A 20,458-nucleotide genomic window follows, 5' to 3' on the forward strand; every position below is an offset into this window, starting at 1 on the left:
GTCGCGTCAATGACTTTTTGTAGTTATTCTTTGCACCACTACCTTTATTAAGCTATTGATCATTAGACCTTTAGTGTCATATACCTGATGCTTCAGAATTTTCTCCTTAAACAATTTCTCTTTTGCAATTCCCCCTCATAACCAAACTCATGGTCCTGTGCCTGACAACCTGAATTAATTGAAGAAGAAATGGCCTAATGGTATTATCACTGGAACGCTAATCCAGAAACCCAGCTCATGTTCTGGGGACTTGGGTTCAAATCCTACAATGGCAAATGATGGAATTTGAATTCAATAAAAATCTAATGATGATCATGAAAAACCCATCAGGTTCACTCATGTCCTTTCCTTTAGGGAAGGAAACTGCCATCCTTAGCTGGTCTGGACTGCAAGTTACTCCAGACCCATTACAATGTGATTGACTCTTAACTGCCTTCATTACAATAAATGCTGGCTTAACCAGCAACATTCTTATCTGCAGAATGAATAGAGGCAGAAAACAGCAAAAAAAAATCCATGTCCAATTTTCAACCAAAACTGCTCTCCAAGTCATCTGAACATAGTGCTGTCAACTTTCCCTATTTTAATATTCAATACTGCCATGTGATCCAATCCAAGTCTTTTGATACTTTAATCCAGTTTAAAAATGGCCTCAGGTTGATAGGTGAGGGCAACTAAGGTGAAGATATACCTTAACATTTTTAACAAGCATCCACCACATTGCCAATTCTTTGTGCCTTGAATATAGAATCAGCAACGCAGAAACAATGAGAGATTTGTAGAGTTCCTTTAAAAAAATACCCTAAAATTTTAATTCAAATCTATGCAAACCATTTGCAAACATGGACCAACTTGCAATCACGCAGCACTTCTAATCATGAAATATGTTCCCTCTCAAAGGTGAAATGAAAAGATCAAGACGCCAAATAAAGAAGTAGGTAGTCAGGCACAAGGTCATGAGTTTTGTAATGGGGTGGAAGTACAAGAGAGAAGATGTTGAAGGAGAAAACTCCAGGGCATCGTGTGGATGGCAGTCAATGCCTGGTGATCAATAGTTTGAATAAGGAGGTGCAGAGACATGATTCCAAAAAGTCAATAATACGAGACAGTTATCTCTATCAAAGTGCGTGAACATCTGATCGACCCGTTTAATATGTGAAAAATCTTGTCAATTTTCAAATCTACTACAGGTTAAGTTGTAACTTGCGCTGTAAATATTTTTCTTGAGATCAGGATTTAATTAATACAATATAAATGTGCTTAAACTTGCCTTAGAATTAAAAGTAACATTTAAATAAATATTGGCTACATGTATCAAATAATGGGCCAAAAAATCCAGGTTCTAAGAGAACTGTTGTTTGACTGAGAAGACAGGTTTGGGCCGAACTATATATCCTGTTCTTACTGATAAAACCTAGAGCATTCTGCACAAAAACACGCCTCTTGAAACAGTTGAGAATTGCTAGTACCCATAGAACTGTATGCCACCTTCAGACAAGGATGGACGGTCAATCTATTACTTTTTTGCCCTGGGCAGGTTCAGAGCATAGATAGAGTCATAGAGATGTACAACATGGAAACAAACCCTTTGGTCCAACCCGTCCATGCTGACCAGATATCCCAACCAAAACTAGTCCCACTTGCCAGCACCTGGCCCATATCCCTCTAAACCCTTCCTATTCATATACCCAGCCAATTGTCTCTTAAATGTTGCAACTGTACCAGCCTCCACCACATCCTCTGGCAGCTCATTCCATACACGTACTACCCTCTGCGTGAAAAAGTTGCCTCTTAACTTTCTTCCATATCTTTCCCCACTCACCCTAAACCTATGCCCTCTAGTTCTGGACTCCCCGACCCCAGGGAAAAGACTTTGTCTATTTATCCTATCCATGCCCCTCATAATTTTGTAAACCTTTATAAGGTCACCCCTCAGCCTCCGATGCTCCAGGGAAAACAGCCCCAGCCTGTTCAGCCTCTCTCTGTAGCTCAGATCCTCCAACCCTGGCAACATTCTTGTAAATCTTTTCTGAACCCTTTCAAGTTTCACAACATCTTTCCGATAGGAAGGAGACCAGAATTGCACGCAATGTTCCAACAGTGGCCTAACCAATATCCTGTACAGCTGTAACATGACCTCCCACCTCCTGTACTCAATACTCTGACCAATAAAGGAAAGCATACCAAATGCCTTCTTCACTATCCTATCTACCTGCAACTCCACTTTCAAGGAGCTATGAACCTGCACTCCAAGGTCTCTTTGTTCAGCAACACTCCCTCAGACCTTACCATTAAGTATATAAGTCCTGCTAAGATTTGCTTTCCCAAAATGCAGCACCTTGCAATAATCTGAATTAAACTCCATCTGCCACCTCTCAGCCCACTGGCCCATCTGATCCAGATCCTGTTGTAATCTGAGGTAACCTCTTCGCTGTCCACTACACCTCAAATTTTGGTGTCATCTGCAAACTTACTAACTGTACCTCTTATGCTCGCATCCAAATCATTTATGTAAATGACAAAAAGTAGAGGATCCAGCACCGACCCTTGTGGCACTCCACTGGTCACAGGCCTCCAGTCTGGAAAAACAACCCTCTGCCACCACTCTCGGTCTTCTACCTTTGAGCCAGTTCTGTATCCAAATGGCTAGTTCTCCCTGTATTCCGAGAGATCTAACCTTGCTAATCAGTCTCCCATGGGGAACCTTGTTGAACGCCTTACTGAAGTGCATATAGATCACATCTACTGCTCTGCCCTCATCAATCTTCTTTGTTACTTCTTCAAAAAACTCAATCAAGTTTGTGAGACATGACTTCCCACGCACAAAGCCATGTTGACTATCCAGAATCAGTCCTTGCCTTTCCAAATACATGTGCATCCTGTCCCTCAGGATTCCCTCCAACAACTTGCCCACCACCGAGGTCAGGCTCACCGGTCTATAGTTCCCTGGCTTGTCTTTACCGCACTTCTTAAACATTGGCACCATGTTTGCCAACCTCCAGTCTTCTGGCAACTCACCTGTGACTACCGATGATACAAGTAGGCCCAGCAATCACTTCTCTAGCTTCCCACAGAGTTCTCGGGTACACCTGATCAGGTCCTGGGGATTTATCCACCTTTAACCGTTTCAAGACATCCAGCACGTCCCCCTCTGTAATCTGGACATTTTGCAAGATGTCACCATCTATTTCCCTACAGTCTATATCTTCCATATCCTTTTCCACAGTAAATACTGATGCAAAATATTCATTTAGTATCTCCCCCAATTTCTGTGGCTCCACACAAAGGCCGCCTTGCTGATCTTTGAGGGGCCCTCTTCTCTCCCTAGTTACCCTTTTGTCCTTAATATACTTGTAAAAGCTCTTTGGATTCTCCTTAATTCGATTTGCCAAAGTTATCTCATGTCCCCTTTTTGCCCTCCTGATTTCCCTTTTAAGTATACTCCTACTTTCTTTATAGTCTTCTAAGGATTCACTCGATCTATCCTGTCTTTACCTGACACATGCTTCCTTCTTTTTCTTAACCAAACCCTCAATTTCTTTAGTCATCCAGCATTCCCTGTACCTACCAGCCTTCCCTTTCACTCTGACAGGTATATACTTTCTCTGGATTCATGTTATCTCATTTCTGAAGGCTTCCCATTTTCCAGTCATCCCTTTACCTACGAACATCTGCCTCCAATCAGCTTTCAAAAGTTCTTGCCTAATACCATCAAAATTGGCCTTTCTCCAATCTAGAACTTCAACTTTTAGATCTGGTCTATCCTTTTCCATCACTATTTTAAAACGAATAGAATTATGGTCGCTGGCCCCAAAGTGCTCCCCCACTGACACCTCAGTCAACTGCCCTGCCTTATTTCCCAAGAGTAGGTCAAGTTTTGCAAATACTGAATCAGAAAACTGTCTTATACATACTTAAGAAATTCCTCTCCATCTAAACCTTTAACACTATGGCAGTCCCAGTTGATTTTGGAAAGTTAAAATCTCCTACCATAACTACCCTATTATTCTTACAGATTGCTGAGATCTCCTTACAAGTTTGTTTCTCAATTTCCCTCTGACTATTGGGGGATGAGCAAAGTTTATCAGAAGCCGAGATGCTTCCAGTGTTTTGTGCTCCAAACAATGCATTTTAGAAAGTTGGCTGACGAAAGGTGAATTCCCACAATATTGCATAATTTGATTTACTATAGATGCATGTACTAAGTACTTTGGTGGGCAGCACGGTGGCACAGTGGTTAGCACTGCTGCCTCACAGCGCCAGATACCTGGGTTCAATTCCCGCCTCAGGCGACTGACTGTGTGGAGTTTGCACATTCTCCCCGTGTATGCGTGGGTTTCCTCCGGGTGCTCCGGTTTCTTCCCACAGTCCAAAGAGGTGCAGGTCAGGTGAATTGGCCATGCTAAATTGCCCGTAGTGTTAGGTAAGGGGTAAATGTAGGGGTATGGGTGGGTTGCGCTTCGGTGGGTCGGTGTGGACTTGTTGGGCCGAAGGGCCTGTTTCCACACTGTAATGTAATCTAAATCATATAGTGAAAAGTATTGTTTTGCGTGATTTCTAGACAAACCATACTTGACATAAGTACGTCAAGGTAACAGAATAGAATGTGGTGTCACAGCTACAGAGAAGGTGCAGAGAAAGGTCAACTTTAATATAAAAGGGGTCCACTTAGTGTTAATAACAGCAGGGAGGAAGCAGTCCTTGCATCTGTTGGCACATGTTTTCAACCTTTAGAATCTTCTACCAATGGAAGAGAGTATAACTGGGATGGGAAGAGTCTTTGATTATGTTAGGTGCTTTCCGAGGCAGCAGGAAGTATAGATGGAGTCAATGGAAGGAATACTGGTTCTTATGTTGAACTGGGCTGTGTTCACAACTCTAAATTTCTTGCAGTCTTAGGTAAAGCAGCTGCCATGTCAAGCTGTGATGCATCTGGATAGGACACTTTGTATGGTGCATCTATAAAAATGGTAAGAATCATTGCAGATATGCTGAATTTCCTTAGTCTTCTGAGGAAGTAGTAGTGTTGGTCTGCTTTCTTGACTACAGCCCATACAGTTAATGACAAAAGTGAATGGAACACAGCAAGGTGACAGTAACTGTCAATAACGCAGTGCAGGCTTGTCTCCATATATTTTGTTCCTTTAACAATGATAATACTTAATTTATCTTTGGTTTATGCTCACTGAAAAAGACACCAAGGGGAATTATACTATTTGGCTTGGTATTAAACAATTTATTTTCTTTTTGTCAATATCCTTCACAAATATTAATTCAATTTTCCTTTGTTATTATAAGTCTTTACTCTAAATTTAGGAGGCAATTTATTTGCCAAGGAAATTAGCTTATTAACACTGTATTTTACATTTAACCTGCTGTTCCTGTAAATCTGCCTATGAACAACATTGTTTGCCTGAATACACAAAACTCATTAACTGAGACATTAACTCAACAGTTGCACAAACTAGCTGGATGCTATTGCAAACAGAAATATTTGCACTTTTACTTACGTTGTAAAAAACAAAAAAGGATTCATGTCAATTAGATTTTTTAGGAAATATTATCTAGCACATTCCACAGCCAGATGACAACAAACTGGACAGAGAGTTTTGCAGTCCAGTTTTGTACTGGCTTGTCCAGTTTTTAGGTCAGTCTAGCCACTAGACAGTACTAGACAGTTTTGTAGCCAGCACGTTGGCATGGAGTCCACTTAATTTCGTAAAGTACCAGTATCTTAGTAAAGCCTGTGCTTATCCCTCTCCTAGTCTGCAGCAGTCCTAACACTACGAAAACATAAATATCAGATTTGTTTTAGTACTTTCTTCCCTCTCCACTGTGCAGAATCGCTGAAGAGTTGGTAATGACTTCAACATCACATGCCACAAACGTATTTAGCTTTGGTGGCCTCAGGTGCTGGACACCCTACATGAAGTTGCATTGGATTCATAACTGAAAAAATTATTGTGCCCATTGTTATTATTTTTAGAAAGTTGTATTTTGAAGACATCTGCCAGTTTTTCGACTCTGCTGAAAAATTACAATGTTAGCAACGACAATAAAATATAATTGAAGAAAGTCCCTCATTAAAAGGCGATTAAAGCCAAGTTTTACTCATGAGATTAATTGCAATGCATTAAAAAAAGATTTATATGTAATTTACAAACACATGTGCACACATACACATATATGCACAACTGACTTGAAATGCAGTACCTGAGACAATCATGAGGAAGTAGCTCTGACAAGATGATGCTTGTGGCAGATAATGCATGATATTCCAGTTATTGTCTAAAAGGTCTTCAACATCAGTGCCAGTTTCCTCATCTTCAGAATGAATCTCTTCATCATCATTGCTGTCATCTTCAACATTTTCCTTTGTTCCTTTATTGCTCTCCACCTTAACATAACACATGATCTCACATTGTCAAAAACAAATTAGGATAGTGAACAAGGAGATTCAAAACTAATTAGCAAAAGATTACTATTCTAATCTGATTTGTTGTTTTCTTTGCCTACTTCTAACATCTCATCAACTTCCTTTGGCATTTCAAAAAGTATGGATGAAAGAGACCATTGTTTCCTTCCAATTTATGCAGGTATTGAAACTTTTAAATTATGCCAGTTTTTTAAGCCCCATAACTATGCACAGAACCCATTCCAGGTATATATATGTGCATTGAAATATAACGCGACATCATTCCAAACTAATTTTTAATTTGCAGTTACTTCTGCTCGGCTTACAGCCATTTTGTACTGAAATAACACTCCAGACATGCCTATTGTATTTTACTAAGTATCTTGAACAGCCTTAGAAAAAAATGTTCCTCTTCTTCATTTTATTTAATGACAATGAGCTAAAACTTTTTTAAAAAATCAAACCATCTCTTTCCTACATTATTCTCAGAGATTGTGTTGAGTTAATATATCAATTAATGAGTGTTGTGTATTCAGGCAAACAATGTTGTGCACAGGCAGATTTACAGGAACAGTCGGTTAAATGTAAAATACAGTGTTAATAAGCTAATTTCTTTAGCATAAAATTGCCTCCTAAATTTAGGATAAAGACTTATAATAACAAAGGAAAATTGAATTGATATTTATGAAGGATATTGGCAATAAGAAAATGAATTGTTAACACCTAATAGTATAATTCACCTTGGTGCCTCTTTCAGTGAGCATAAACTAAATATAAATTGAGTATTATCATTGTTAAAGGAACAAAATCAATGTAGAAGATTATGTAGTTGGAGTATCACACCCTCATTTATAATCTCCTGGATTGGTAATACAGCTCGGTATTCTTTGCCAATATACATGGCCAAAATTGAGTTCATTATTATCAGAAATGTTTAAAAATTGTTCCTTTGGTCTTGTATAAACCAAGGAGAAAGTGAGGGCTGCAGATGCTGAAGAGTCAGAGACTATAAAGCGCGGTGCTAGAAAAAGCACAGCAGATCAGGCAGCATCGGAGGAGCAGGAGAGTCGACGTTTCAGGCAGGGCCAAAGAAAGGTCCTACCAAAACATCGACTCTCTTCCTCCTTGGATGCTGCCTGACCTGCTGTGCTCTTTTCCGCGTCACGCTTTGACAACTTGAATAAAACAATTAATGACAACGTTTTGTACTGATGTTTAACAACTTGCACATCCCAGTCTTGAATCACATTTATCACAGTTTTTCCAACACAAATTCTGACCGAGTCCTTCAGTCACGTTTTAGTTACTTTATCATCAGAATTAACTGCTCTTTTTTTCTTATTTATCATTACTCATCACAAATATCTTTTAGGAAGAATTTGAATTCAGGTCACTGAATTCAGTGGGCTCAAAGCATTTATTCCTGGCCTACTTCATTAAGTTTTTGCAGTTAAAACAACTTCCTCTCTTGCAACCACTTCTTTCAATGCAATGTTAAGCATACCCAATGCCCTATTTTTGTGCAGCAATGGTTAATAAAAACTTAAGGGCTCTTGTGAAGTCTAACTGTACTACAACTTGGGCTTTTAAACTTAGGGATCTCACTTTTCCAAAGTCAAAAGGATAGCAATCCTCTCATCCAAACCCGTAATGATTGATATCTATTAAGTTATTTTCATATTGGTAACCTTATTCCTCATCACCAGTTATGTTGATTTGAAAGCTGATTACGAATAGGCAATTATATTGTAATGTCTGTCAACTTTAACAAAAACAACTTTCTTTGAGTCTTAAAAAGAAGAATAAATATAGAAGACGTCTGAACTACCTTCCTGACAATCTCCCATTTATCTGATTGATTCTAGTGTGTAATTATTTCTCTAAATCCACTAGCCATTCACTGTGTCTCTTGTATGCCCTTGATGACATTAAGCCTAAAATGAAGCTTTCAATAGCACCTTATTTATTAAAATAAACAAATCTTAAATAAAATCAGCCACTTAGTTGAACAATCGAATTGAAGGACACAAGTAGTCCAGCAGACAGCATTAAAACCACTGATAAAGTAAAACAAATCTCCTCCAGAGATGACCATGTGAAGGCTTCTCTGTCAATGTGTAGGCCTCTCCAAAAGCTCCATAGGTATAATGCAGTTCTTGGGGAAAAAAAAAACACACTTCTTATTTTGCTTTTTTTGAATATTAAAGATCCAAGAAGAATCAAAATAAAAATCTTAAATTTCCAAAAGGTTATCACTTACAATAAAATTAGAAGTAAGCCTGCGATCTTAGGAGTGAACTGTAACACCTATGCTACTCTCAGTCCACCATTGCTTTCTCCCACAATGGAAACTTCTATGTATTCAGAAATTTCCTTATTACTGTCAGAACTTTGTAGATTTCATCACAATTTTCATCCAACACCTGAGTATGAAGATCCTTAAAGGATCTAATTTTCCTTTCAGAATACCCTTTCACATGCAACATCAGGACAATTTGTAAAAAAATCCCAAGGTAAAGACATCACATCCATCAATTCCCTTCAACACCAAAGCTCAGTAGCAGCAGTGTGTACTATTGACAAGTTAGTAGGGAAATTCATCAAGGATCCTCAGACTGCACCTGCCAAACCCACAACCACTTCCATCGAGAAAGACAAGGGCACTAGATACATGGGAATACTATCATTTGCAAGTTCCCCTCCAAACCATAAACCATCTTGACTTGGAAACATATTTCTTATCCTTTACTGTTGCTGGGCTGAAATCCTGGAATTCCTTCCTTAATGGCATTGTGGGTCTACCTACAGCACAGGGACTGCAGTAGTTCAAAAAGGTAGCTCACCACTACTTTCTCAAAGGTAACTAGGGATGGGCAATAAATGCTGGCCAGCCAACAACCCCCACATCCCATGAGTGAATAAAATCAAAAGAAGGTAGCCAGTTGGCCCATTGACAAGTCAGTCACATTCCTTTGCTCTGCCCCATTAATCCTGCTTGTTTATTTGCCTCACATGTTATCCATTTTTTTTAGAAATCATGGATTGTACCTGCTTCCATTATCCCAGTAGGCAGCAAATTCCAGGTTATTACAACTCACTATGATTTTTTTTTCTGAAAACGTTCTTCTGCACTGCTTGATCAAAACCTCAAATTTGAGTTCCCTATTCCTTTTATTGTCAACTTTTCCCTGTCCATCTTATCCAAGTTTGTCATACTTTATCTACATCTAACTTTTCTGCTCGCAAACGTTTTTCTCAAACTAACCTTGTAGATAATTTCCCCTATCCCAGAATCATTCTTCCAAAATTCCATAGACTGCTGAATGATTCCTGCGGATTGGAAGCTTGCAAATGGCACCCCACTACTGAAGAAAGGAGCAAGAAAAATTCTAGGGGACTAGAGACACGTAGGCCTTATATCAATAGCAGGGGAACTAGAATCGATCATAAAGGACATGATATACAGACATTTGGTCAGCATGGATATGCAATTAAAATTGTGTTTGCCAAACCAAAGTTTTTTTTGAGGATGTTCCAAACAAAAGAGATCAAGGTAAGTTAATAGATATAGCGCTGTATATTTGGAAATTCAGAAGGCTTTTGATAAGGACACTGGTTAGAAAAATGAAAGGACATGATGTAGGTGGTAATGCATTGGCATGGTTTAAGGATTGGCTAACAGGCAGAAAATTATCAGAATAAATGGGTCATTCTTACATTAGCAACAGTGATTAGTGATGTTCTAGAAGGATCAGCACTTGGGGCTGTGTTCACGATGTATAGCCATGATTTGGAAGTGGGACCAAACGGATTATTTCCAAACTTGCAGATGATGCAAAGCTAAGCACCGATGCATGCTGAGTAGATTAAAAAAAAATTCAGAAGAATGTGAACACGCTCAGGTGATAAGGCCAGAACATGGCAGATGGAACATGATGTTGGAAAATGTGAGGCCAGTTTCGTAGGAACAGCTATGTAGAGTATTTCTTGAACTGCGAGACACTGGAAAGTGGAGTTGCAAAAGGGAACTTGGGTATCCTTGTTAATAGGTCACTGAAGGCTAACATACAACTGCAGTAAGCTAATAGGAAAACCAGTGGAATGTTAGCCTTTACTGCAGGAGGACTGGAGGACAGGAGTAGTGAATTCTTGCATCAATTGTATAGGAATCTGATTAGACTTCATCTGGAAAACTCAGTAGTTTTGATCTCTGTCTCAAATTAGAGATATTATTGCCATTGAAAAAGTGTTACAAAGGTTCACCAAACTTGTTCACAAAATGGTGTGACTGTCCTATGAAGGAGGGCTGGGGCAAATTAGCTTATATTCTCTAGAATTTCGAAGAATGGGAAGTAATCTTATTGAAACCTACAACAGACTGAGTAGATGCAGGCAGGAATTTTTCCTCTGGTTGAGGAGCCCAGATCCAGGAGCACAATCTGAAAATAAGCGGAATGATAATTATGATAAGGTGAGGAGAAATCTGTTTTACTCAGAGGATAGTGGATCGTTGGAATTCTGTATCCCAAAGCTCTCTGAAAGCTCAGTCTTTAAGTATATTTAAAGTAGAGATTGATAAATTTTTGATAAAGTTTAGTTTATGTAAATAAAAGGCACTGAAGTGTAAAATTGATCATGACTATATTTAATGGTGGAGCCGGATCGACAGGCTTAATCGTCTACTCCTGCTCCTAAGTTCCTTTGCACTCTCATTATCATTCCTGAAGTATTCCAGAACTACATGGATATTCTAGTTGTGACCTAAACATAGCATAGCTTCTGTACTTTTGTACTCAATACTTATTGAGGACAAAAGTTCACTTAGTTTGGTAACTATTCTCTCAATGTGTTTTACGATCTTCAAAAATCTATGCACATGAACCCCTATGTTCCTGCGACCCAGTATACATGCACAAATTGGGTCAAAGTTTTCAGTGTGCATGACTTGCATTCCTGGAACAAAGAAATGTTGAACATCAGTTGACTCACAGAAAACAAAAGGATAGCCCTTAATATGAATGAATGGCAGGAACAGGGCAAGAGTGGGAGTTTCTGCCACTCAGCAGAAAATCCATACACAAGTGGTGCCAGCCACTCTGATGAGCCAGTAGCTTCAGTAGCCCCAGTGGTGCCAGAATTCAGTAGTGAGTCCTGCTGCGATGTGAGCAGGCCAATGGATAAAGAGAATGAGGTAAATCAGGGATATTAGGCAAGAATGGACTTGGGAGTTATGCTCACTGCAGTAACTTGCAAACCTGGAAATCAAAACTGGGGACAACATTGATAAGTCGACTGCCATATGCAGAATTTCATAGTGAATGTACAGCTACACAGCGTAGAGCTAATGTTGGCAAATTGCCAATCTCATATTATGGGGGATTAAGTCATTTTAAATTACATATTATTATACCATTTAATGGGTGGCAGCTCTGGGTGTGGTCAGAAAAGGGGTAGGTTTACCAATTCTTATATTTTACATGCTCTTGTTGAAACATGCCTGGATATTCATGGAAGGTGTTAAATTTCATCGGTTTGACTGCGGTTTCTGCTGTCTTTTTGCAATCGCATGGTACTGTTGTCTTTGGATTTTCTGACTTTGAAAACAATCTTTTTATGCAAATTAACACTAACTCCCCTGTTCTAGGAGTTACAATTGTGTTGACAAGTCTTTTATGTGGAATTTTGTCAAACATTTTCTTAAAATCTTCCCGTGTTGTTACTTAATTTTAAAAATTCAATTAATCAAATATGATCTGCCTTTTACAAGTCTGTATTGGATCTCCTTAATTAACTCAATTTTTCAATTACGTGTCAATGTTTATTCTCCTGATAATTGTTCCTAAAACTTTATTCACTGATTATGTTAAACTGAGTGGAATGTGGTCACTAGGAAAGTACTTACTAACTTCCTTGAACAAGGCAGATGCATTTGCTATCTCTATACACCTGGTAGAATCAGTCATACAGCATAGAAACAGATCCTTTGGTCCATTTCATCCATGTCAAGCAGGTTCCCCAAACTAAACTAGTTTCACTTGCCCGCATTTGGCCCATATACTTTTAACTTTTTCCTATTCATATGCCTTTCCAAATGACTTTTCAATATTGTAATTTTACCACTTTCTCTGGCAATTCATTCCATATACGAACCATGCTGTGTGAGAAAAAGTTGCCTTTTAGGCCACTTTTAAATCTTACCCCTGTCATGTTAAAATTATGGCCTTCAGTTTTGAACTCCCCTACCCTAGGGAAAAGATCTTTGCTATCTGGCTTATCTATGCCCCTCATGACTTTATAAACCTCTTCAACCTCCCATGCTCCAAGGAAAAATGTCCCAGTCTATCCAGCCTCTCCTTATAACTGAAACCCTCCAGTCCCACTAACATTCTTACAAGTCTTTTCTGTGCCCTTTCCAATTGGATAGTAGCGTTCCTATAGCAGGGTGAGCAGAACTGTTCACAATACTCCAAATGTGGTCTCAACAACGTCCAGTAGAGGTACAACATGACGCCCCAACTCCTAGACTCAATGCAGGCAAGCATGCCAAATGCCTTCTTCACCACTCTGTCTACTGTGACACCATTTTCAAGAAACTATGCCCTTGTAGCCTACATCTCTCTGTTCGACAACACTCTCCAGAGTCCTACCAATAGCGTACAAGTCCTGCCCTGGTTTGTCTTAACAAAATGCAACACTTCACATTCATCTAAATTAAACTCCACCTGCCACTCCTCAGCCACTGACTTACTAACCATACTTCCTAAATTGGCTCCTCCAAATCCTACATTCTCATCCAACTTGTTTATATGAATAATAATCAATAATAGACTCAGCACCAATCCCTGCGAAACAACACTGGTCATGGGACGTTTTTCTGACCAACAACTCTTCATCGTCCCATGATGAACGGCTTTTGCCTGAAACGTCGATTCTCCTGCTCCTCAGATGCTGCCTGGCCTGCTGTGCTTTTCCAGCAGCACACTTTCGACTCTAACCTCCAGCATCTGCAATCCTCACTTTTGCCTACTTCATCATCACTCTGTCTTCTGCCATCAAGCCAATTTTACGTCCAATTACTTCTCAAAAAACTCAATTATGAGTTTGAGTCTCAACTGAGAGACAATGTTTTATGCACAAAGCCATGTTGAGTATTCCTAATCAGTCCTTGCCTCTCCAAATGCATCTCAGAATCCCCTCCAACAACCTACCTGCCGCTGATGTCAGGCTCACTAGTTTTTGTTACTAGCCTTCTTAAATAAAGAAGGGCTCCTGAAGAAGGGCTTATGCCCGAAACGTCGATTCTCCTGTTCCTTGGATGCTGCCTGACCTGCTGTGCTTCTCCAGCAACACATTTTCAGCTCTGATCTTCAGCATCTGCAGCCCTCAATTTCTTCTTAAATAAAGGTACAACATTGCAATCCTCCAGTCGGTCAGCACCTCACCCCTGGCTGTGGATAACAGAATTATCCTCACAATTTCTTGAAACTTTTCATGGTGTTCCAAGGATAATTGGTCATGTCTTTTGGTGGCGAGTAAGTGCTCATGTATACTGGTGATTAGTTTCCTACCGATTTGTCCAATGTAATGTTTGTTGCAGTCCATGAAGGGTAATTTGTATATTACATTCGTTTTGCTGGTAGAGGATCTTTTAAATTCATCAGTAGTTGTTTTAGTGTGGTAGTAGGCTAGTGAGCTACCATGATGCCTAGGGGCCAGAGTAGTCTGCTGGTCACCTCTGAAATGTCTTTGATATATGGTGGGGTGACTAGAGTCTCTGGGCATGTTGCGTCTTTCTGTTTAGGTCCTTTGTGCAGGAATCGGTGGACTACACTCATCAGGTAACCATTGTTCGTGAATACATTGTATAGTTGTTTCTTCTCAGCTGCTTGTAGTCCGGGTGCTGCAGTGTGTTGTGGCTTGTTTGAATAGTATCCTGATGCAGGTCCGTTTGTGGGTGCTGGGATGAATGCTTCTGTAATTGAGTATCAGGTCTGTGTGTGTGGCTTTCCTGTAACTGTCACTGGTATCCATACACACAGATGAAGAGGGACACCAGTTCAACTGGGACAATACATCCATCCTGGAACAGGTCGAACAAAAACACGTGTGGGAATTCCTAGAGGCCTAGTATTCAAACTGGAACTCCATTAACAAACATATAGATTTGTACACCATTTACCAACCTCACAGAAACAGAACCGAAAATGATATCACCCATCATTCACATAAATAGCAAGTGGGACAGAACACCAGCCCTTCATCAGAGGCTCACTGATGATGTTACCTAGCATGGTAATGAAACATCCGAAAACAAACCCACCACCTCAGTGAACAAACAGACAATCTGATTCTCCCTTTAGCTAACGAATCTTCCACTCAGGTGAATGAATGAATTAGCTTTATTGTCATATATATTCAACGAGTACAGTGAAAACGGATATGTTGCCACTTACAGCACCAACTTAGGTACAAGGGTCCTAGGTACAGATTCTATAGTTACAAGATCTAAGAAAAGAGAGAAATAAAATGTCCAGTGTTGGAGAAATAAAAGTTCAGAACAGCGATCTTCCAAACCAGACCACACTGGCGCCTAGCCTCTAGTCTGCGCCGTTTTATATTTTGAAGAATTTGTTTTTACAATATGTGAACAAGCACCCACTAACATTTCTGCAGGAACAATTACTTGAGTGACCCAGTGGTGTTTTGATGCCATATGCACCCCAAGATGAATAAAATCGTTAATTTCAACTTGTTATACAACTACAAAATGAAATTAAAGTTAAAAATAATGAATTAATATATAAAGTTAATACCAGTTGTTTACTTATGTAACATGGAGAGTTAACATAATCTTCAAGATCAGTTTTTCGAACTGAGGCAAGTCTGTTAGCAAATGAAACTAATTTAACCCAGCTTCTGCAGTGCTGTTTCTTGTATAAAGTTACAATGCCATTGATGATGTTCACTCTGATGATCATCAGAGCCTTACAAATATACAGTTCGAACAGTAATGTTGAGATACATAACTTTGCATCTATTCATTTCATGACGTAGGTAAGTAAACCGCTAAATGGTTTTCAATCATAGCTGCACTTTATTCAAATAACCAGCAGAATGTATTTCTTTCCATTTTCAGGGTGGTGAATGTGGGACCAATTGACAAGAGTGAAGTATAATAGCATATACTTAAATGTTTGGCATTTTATAGATTCAGTGAATGAACTGTGGATATTTCAACATGAGATTTCATAGTTCAGCATCACTTAAGTGAATATGAATCAATTCTCAAAAGATCGATCATTTAATTGGGATTCAAGATCAAGATGTACATCCCTGCAACAATGGTACGCACATTAAATTTTCAAATTCCAAACCCTGCAAGCAGTGAGATTGTAGATTTTGTATCACTAATCTGGTAAATAAAAAACCTGGCACAGCCAATAATGAAACATATGATCAAATGCTCTAACAAATAATGAAACAATGAGAAAAAAAAAGGTAGCACTCAACCTAAAGTGCCTTTGATTATGTATGCCTTATTAGATACTTCATAAAAGGCAAAATTCTAAATAATTCTTGACAAGTGAAGATCTTTGAAAAGCAGAATCACTAAAACCACATAGAGCTGTACTTATTTATCATGGATATTTCACCAATGTAGCTAGTGTTTTACTTTTATTTCACCTGAAAGTTTTTACAAGTTTGGTCATGATCTACAAATACTATTCAACAACTTTAGAGCAAAAGAAGAGTTCCATACCTCTCCAATGAGAATACTGGAGGAAAGTTTACCCTTGATGCCAGCGTAATTAGCTGGGTCCATCCAAAGCAGAAATTCCCAGCAGCGAGAAAACGAGATGGAGAGGGAGTGGAAAATCTCACGGGAATGAATGCTGCGTGTTTGTTTGAAATAAAAAGGATGAATTACTCAGGAAGCACATTTAATGACGGCAGCATTGCTAAATAGGACTCCAATCTCAAAAATGCTAGACCTTTAATCTGAATGGTTCTAAAATTTCCCACATCGCTTTTATAATCTATTGGTTTAAAGCCAGGTTTCAGAGCTACTTCACTCTACCAAATCACACGAATATGCAGCCTCATAATAAAATATCGAGTGCTAACAATCAAATCAGACACATACAAATGTACAATTGCTTTGACTCGAAGTAGAAAACCTGAACAGATTATACAAAACCAATTTTTTTTGTGTGAGTTAGAGTGTTCATACACCAAAAGAGAAAATGCTGGAAAATCTCAGCAGGTCTGGCATCATCTGTAAGGAGAGAAAAGAGCTGACGCTTAGAGTCTAACTGACCCTTTGTCAAAGTGTTCATACAGTTCATCTCCATTTATCCTCACTTCCATAATGTCACAATGTCGGATTCAAATAAGCAAGGATTGTGTAATTATTTGTTGGGTCTGCTCGAGCCACAGAACTTATTATCTCATTTACCTAGAATATTCCAAAGCTTTTTACAACTAATTTTATTTATTAAATAAATTAGGCAAATCAGCAATTAGTTTGGGTCCACAATAAGCAAAAAAAACCCATAGATTATATTAGATAACTTACTTTAACATAAAGTGCAGTGGTTAAGAAATGAATATTGAAAATCCTTAATTTTTTCTTTCACCTGAACAAGCAGGTCTTAAGTTGACAGGTCATCAGAAGTAAGTCACCCTCCACCCATAACACCTTTTTTTTTGCCTCTCACATCTCTTAACCTACTGACTTAATTCTGACTCACTTTGTGCTTTTCGGAGGCTGCCAGCCTGTCTACTTTCCATTGTTTCCTTAGCACATACTCACTGACTTCAGCATGAGGTTACAGGCTTCCAGCTTGTGCGCGGGTCACGCTGCATTTTAGCGCACACAGGATCTTCAGTGCTTGGCTCTAGGCGCAACTTGTGGCTTGCATTGTTTTTTATTGCAGAAGTAATGGAAGGCAGCTTGTCATAGTGGTGAGCATGGAAAAGTCAAGGTCAAGTCATCTCGCAGTATGTCAGTAGTCTATGATGAAGGGCTTTTGCCTGAAACATCGATTTTCCTGCTCCTCAGATGCTGCCTGACCTGCTGTGCTTTTCTAGCACCACTTTGATCTTGACTCTAATCTCCAGCATCTGTCAGCAGTCTGTGTCAACATCATACTTCCAGCATCTGCTTGCTGTTTATGTAATAAAGAATGCTTTTGTGTCAAATAACCACCTCAAAGGTGAATAGTCCTTGGTGAAGTCAAGTGTAACTACATTCAGCCAAGAGGCTTGTCCACAGCTGGTCAGGCACTTAATTGTACCAGAATCCAGAGATCCATTTGCTTGCAGTCTGTGTGCTGGGTCATGATTAGCCCTATAGGTCAAATGCAACCAGTTCAGAGCTTATAAGTAGCTCAGTCTGAGGGGGTGGGTTCAGTTGGGGCTGTCCTGTCAGTCAGGAGAGTAGGCCATGGACAGTTGTGGAAACTTGGGAAATAATGATAAGGGGCAGTTCTTGAAAGCCTTGTTTCTCAAGCAAAGTGTGAAACTCTCATGCAAGAACACAGTGGGAACTTTGCCACAGTGGACTGTAAGGTCATCTGTGCAATAACTGCACAAAATAGTGCACATTGCATGAAAAGTGCTCATTTCTTCACAGCATGGAATGGGAAACCAGATTGGGAGCTTTTGAGTAATCATGCAGCAACTGATTCACCTAAGTCACTCATCTGGCTTCAATCTGCACTCCACTGGCAGGATATTCTTTACCCAAATCTTGGCCAAAGGTAAGCAGGAGCATAAATTTGTACAGACTCATTCCCTCCTTGTTTCATCAGCAAAGCAACTATAATCAGACAATTCAAAGCAGAATCAGATGCTTCCAGTCCTCAAACACGTTCAATAGCTAGCAGCGGAATGCAATGCTTCACAGCTGCCAGACTCTCAGTGAAATATAAACATGCAAGGACATGATGTGTAATGTGAAAGGGAGCCTTTTGTTTGGGGAAGTGGGGAATATAATGGTGGCCTACTGGCAGACTTCTACTCCCAATGTAGCATGACAACTTTGGTGATGCAATGGACAACTGGATAATGTCACAAGTCTCACAACTCCTCATGACAACTGCATCCTGAGAACCTCCCATGTCACAGTGAGGGCACAGCAAGAGCCTTCCTTGTAGTGGATACAAGGGCTAAACTGCCCCATTGAATAGACTTGTTAGCTTTCTGACATTCCCCACAGATTATTTGCTCAGGGATCTCATATGGTGGTCACGATGGATGTAATTCTAAACATTTCAGCATCCCCAACATTGGAGGGTAAATTCAGTCAAGAAGTTGGAACCTTGGGAGAGACGAGGGTTCTTGGCAGTCCAAGAAGCTGCTTATTTCTCAGTTGAGTCTGTCTTAACCACATTGGGCAGTGAAAATTATGCTACTGCATATATTTTGACAGTGCAAGTGAAGATACATTTATGAAAGTGAATGGTTATGTACAACCATGTGCCCTCAAAGTTATCTTTCTTTTCCTCTCTCCTATTTTGTTCAGGTGCAGTTCTGATTTTTGCAATTGGGTAGAGAGAGCCCACTCTGTAGTTGGCCTGGAAGGCTCGGCAGTCAACCTTGGGATTTTTGGGCTGAGAGGTACCAGGCCTGCTGAGAAAGGACCCTGCCCAAATGCAGGCTCCCCTCCTTTGAACTTATACAGTGGAGCTTGCTGGGTTGGTTATCCATTGATGTTTACCTGTCCCCACGAGCAATCACTTTCTTCTGCAGCCACTTCTGGAATTTTCTACATGTAAGGATTGAGTGTCTTATGTTGGTACCTTGTTGGTACTGTCCCTTTCAACCCAGTTATAGGCCAGCTTTTCCAGCAAACTAACATAGGAGGGGTTGACTATAATGAAAATGAATTGAAGGGCAGTTAGTGATGATAGCAGGTGTCAAGTATAAGCACGGAGGAGAGAAAGGGGAGAAATAGTTTGGAAGAATGGTACAGTTCAACAGCGAGAGAGCCACTTTCAGGTTAACAGCATTGGAAACTCTGTGCAGCTGGGATTTAAATTTGGCATCAACAGCATGAAAACCAGAAAGTCCTAGAAGTGGCAAGCACTTATTGTCTATGATGGCACAATTCCACAAGGTTTGTTATGAAGAGCTCAGTTTTATAATTAATGAGGTGAAGAACAGTGGTTTGGTCAAGAAAAGTCACCCTGTATTACAGTGGATGAAGTGTCACAAATCTCACTTCATGAAAACCCTGACTGAAAGTGAAGGAATTCTGCCCTTGAAAGCAGACAGTAAGAGAGTCTATAGCTATTTAAAAAAGGAAGAGAGAGATAAAGTGAAGTTGTCCTACAGAAAGTAAATCTAGGGAAACAGTGAGACGCCAGATGAATACAACAGGCATCCTCTTCAGTAAATATTGATACATAGTACAAGTAGCATCCCAGAAACAATTCACTTCAAGAAATGGGAGCAAGTGAGGAGCTAAAGATAATTAAATCACCAGTGAAGTGGAATTGAGCAAATTATTGTAGCTATGGGCTGACAAGTCCCCAGGTCAAAACGGTAAAAACAATGACTGCAGATGCTGGAAACCAGATTCTGGAATAGTGGTGCTGGAAAAGCACAGCAGTTCAGGCAGCATCCAAGGAGCTTCGAAATCGACGTTTCGGGCAAAAGCCCTTCATCAGGAATAAAGGCAGTGAGCCTGGAGCGTGGAGAGATAAGCTAGAGGAGGGTGGGGGTGGGGAGAAAGTAGCATAAAGTACAATGGGTGAGTGGGGGAGGGGATGAAGGTGATAGGTCAGGGAGGAGAGGGTGGAGCGGATAGGTGGAAAAGGAGATAGGCAGGTAGGACAAGTCATGGGGACAGTGCTGAACTGGAAGTTTAGAACTAGGGTGAGGTGGGGGAAGGGGAAATGAGGAAACTGTTGAAGTCCACATTGATGCCCTGGGGTTGAAGTGTTCCGAGGCGGAAGATGAGGCGTTCTTCCTCCAGGCGTCTGGTGGTGAGGGAGCGCGGTGAAGGAGGCCCAGGACCTCCATGTCCTCAGCAGAGTG

The 20,458-nt window shown here is 40.0% G+C and overlaps 1 protein-coding gene across 2 annotated transcripts in view; it reads right to left on the reverse strand.

The window, feature by feature from the left end:
• The window catches only part of pole (polymerase (DNA directed), epsilon), a 160,005-nt gene that overhangs the window by 19,825 nt on the left and 119,722 nt on the right, over nucleotides 1-20,458 (reverse strand). For both annotated transcript variants that reach the window (XR_006315365.2, XM_043715574.2), the window contains exons 42-43: nucleotides 16,176-16,308; nucleotides 6,214-6,397 (exon numbers count right to left, since the gene is read on the reverse strand). Coding sequence is in view for 1 of the 2 variants with exons in the window: in XM_043715574.2 (XP_043571509.2) it covers nucleotides 6,214-6,397; nucleotides 16,176-16,308 (317 nt within the window). In the remaining variant the exon portion in view is untranslated. The remainder of the gene's footprint in view (nucleotides 1-6,213; nucleotides 6,398-16,175; nucleotides 16,309-20,458) is intronic.

Source organism: Chiloscyllium plagiosum, unplaced genomic scaffold, assembly GCF_037043375.1.
Source record: "Chiloscyllium plagiosum isolate Xiang-an unplaced genomic scaffold, Cpla_swu_hap1 HiC_scaffold_24, whole genome shotgun sequence".
NCBI lineage: Eukaryota > Metazoa > Chordata > Chondrichthyes > Orectolobiformes > Hemiscylliidae > Chiloscyllium > Chiloscyllium plagiosum.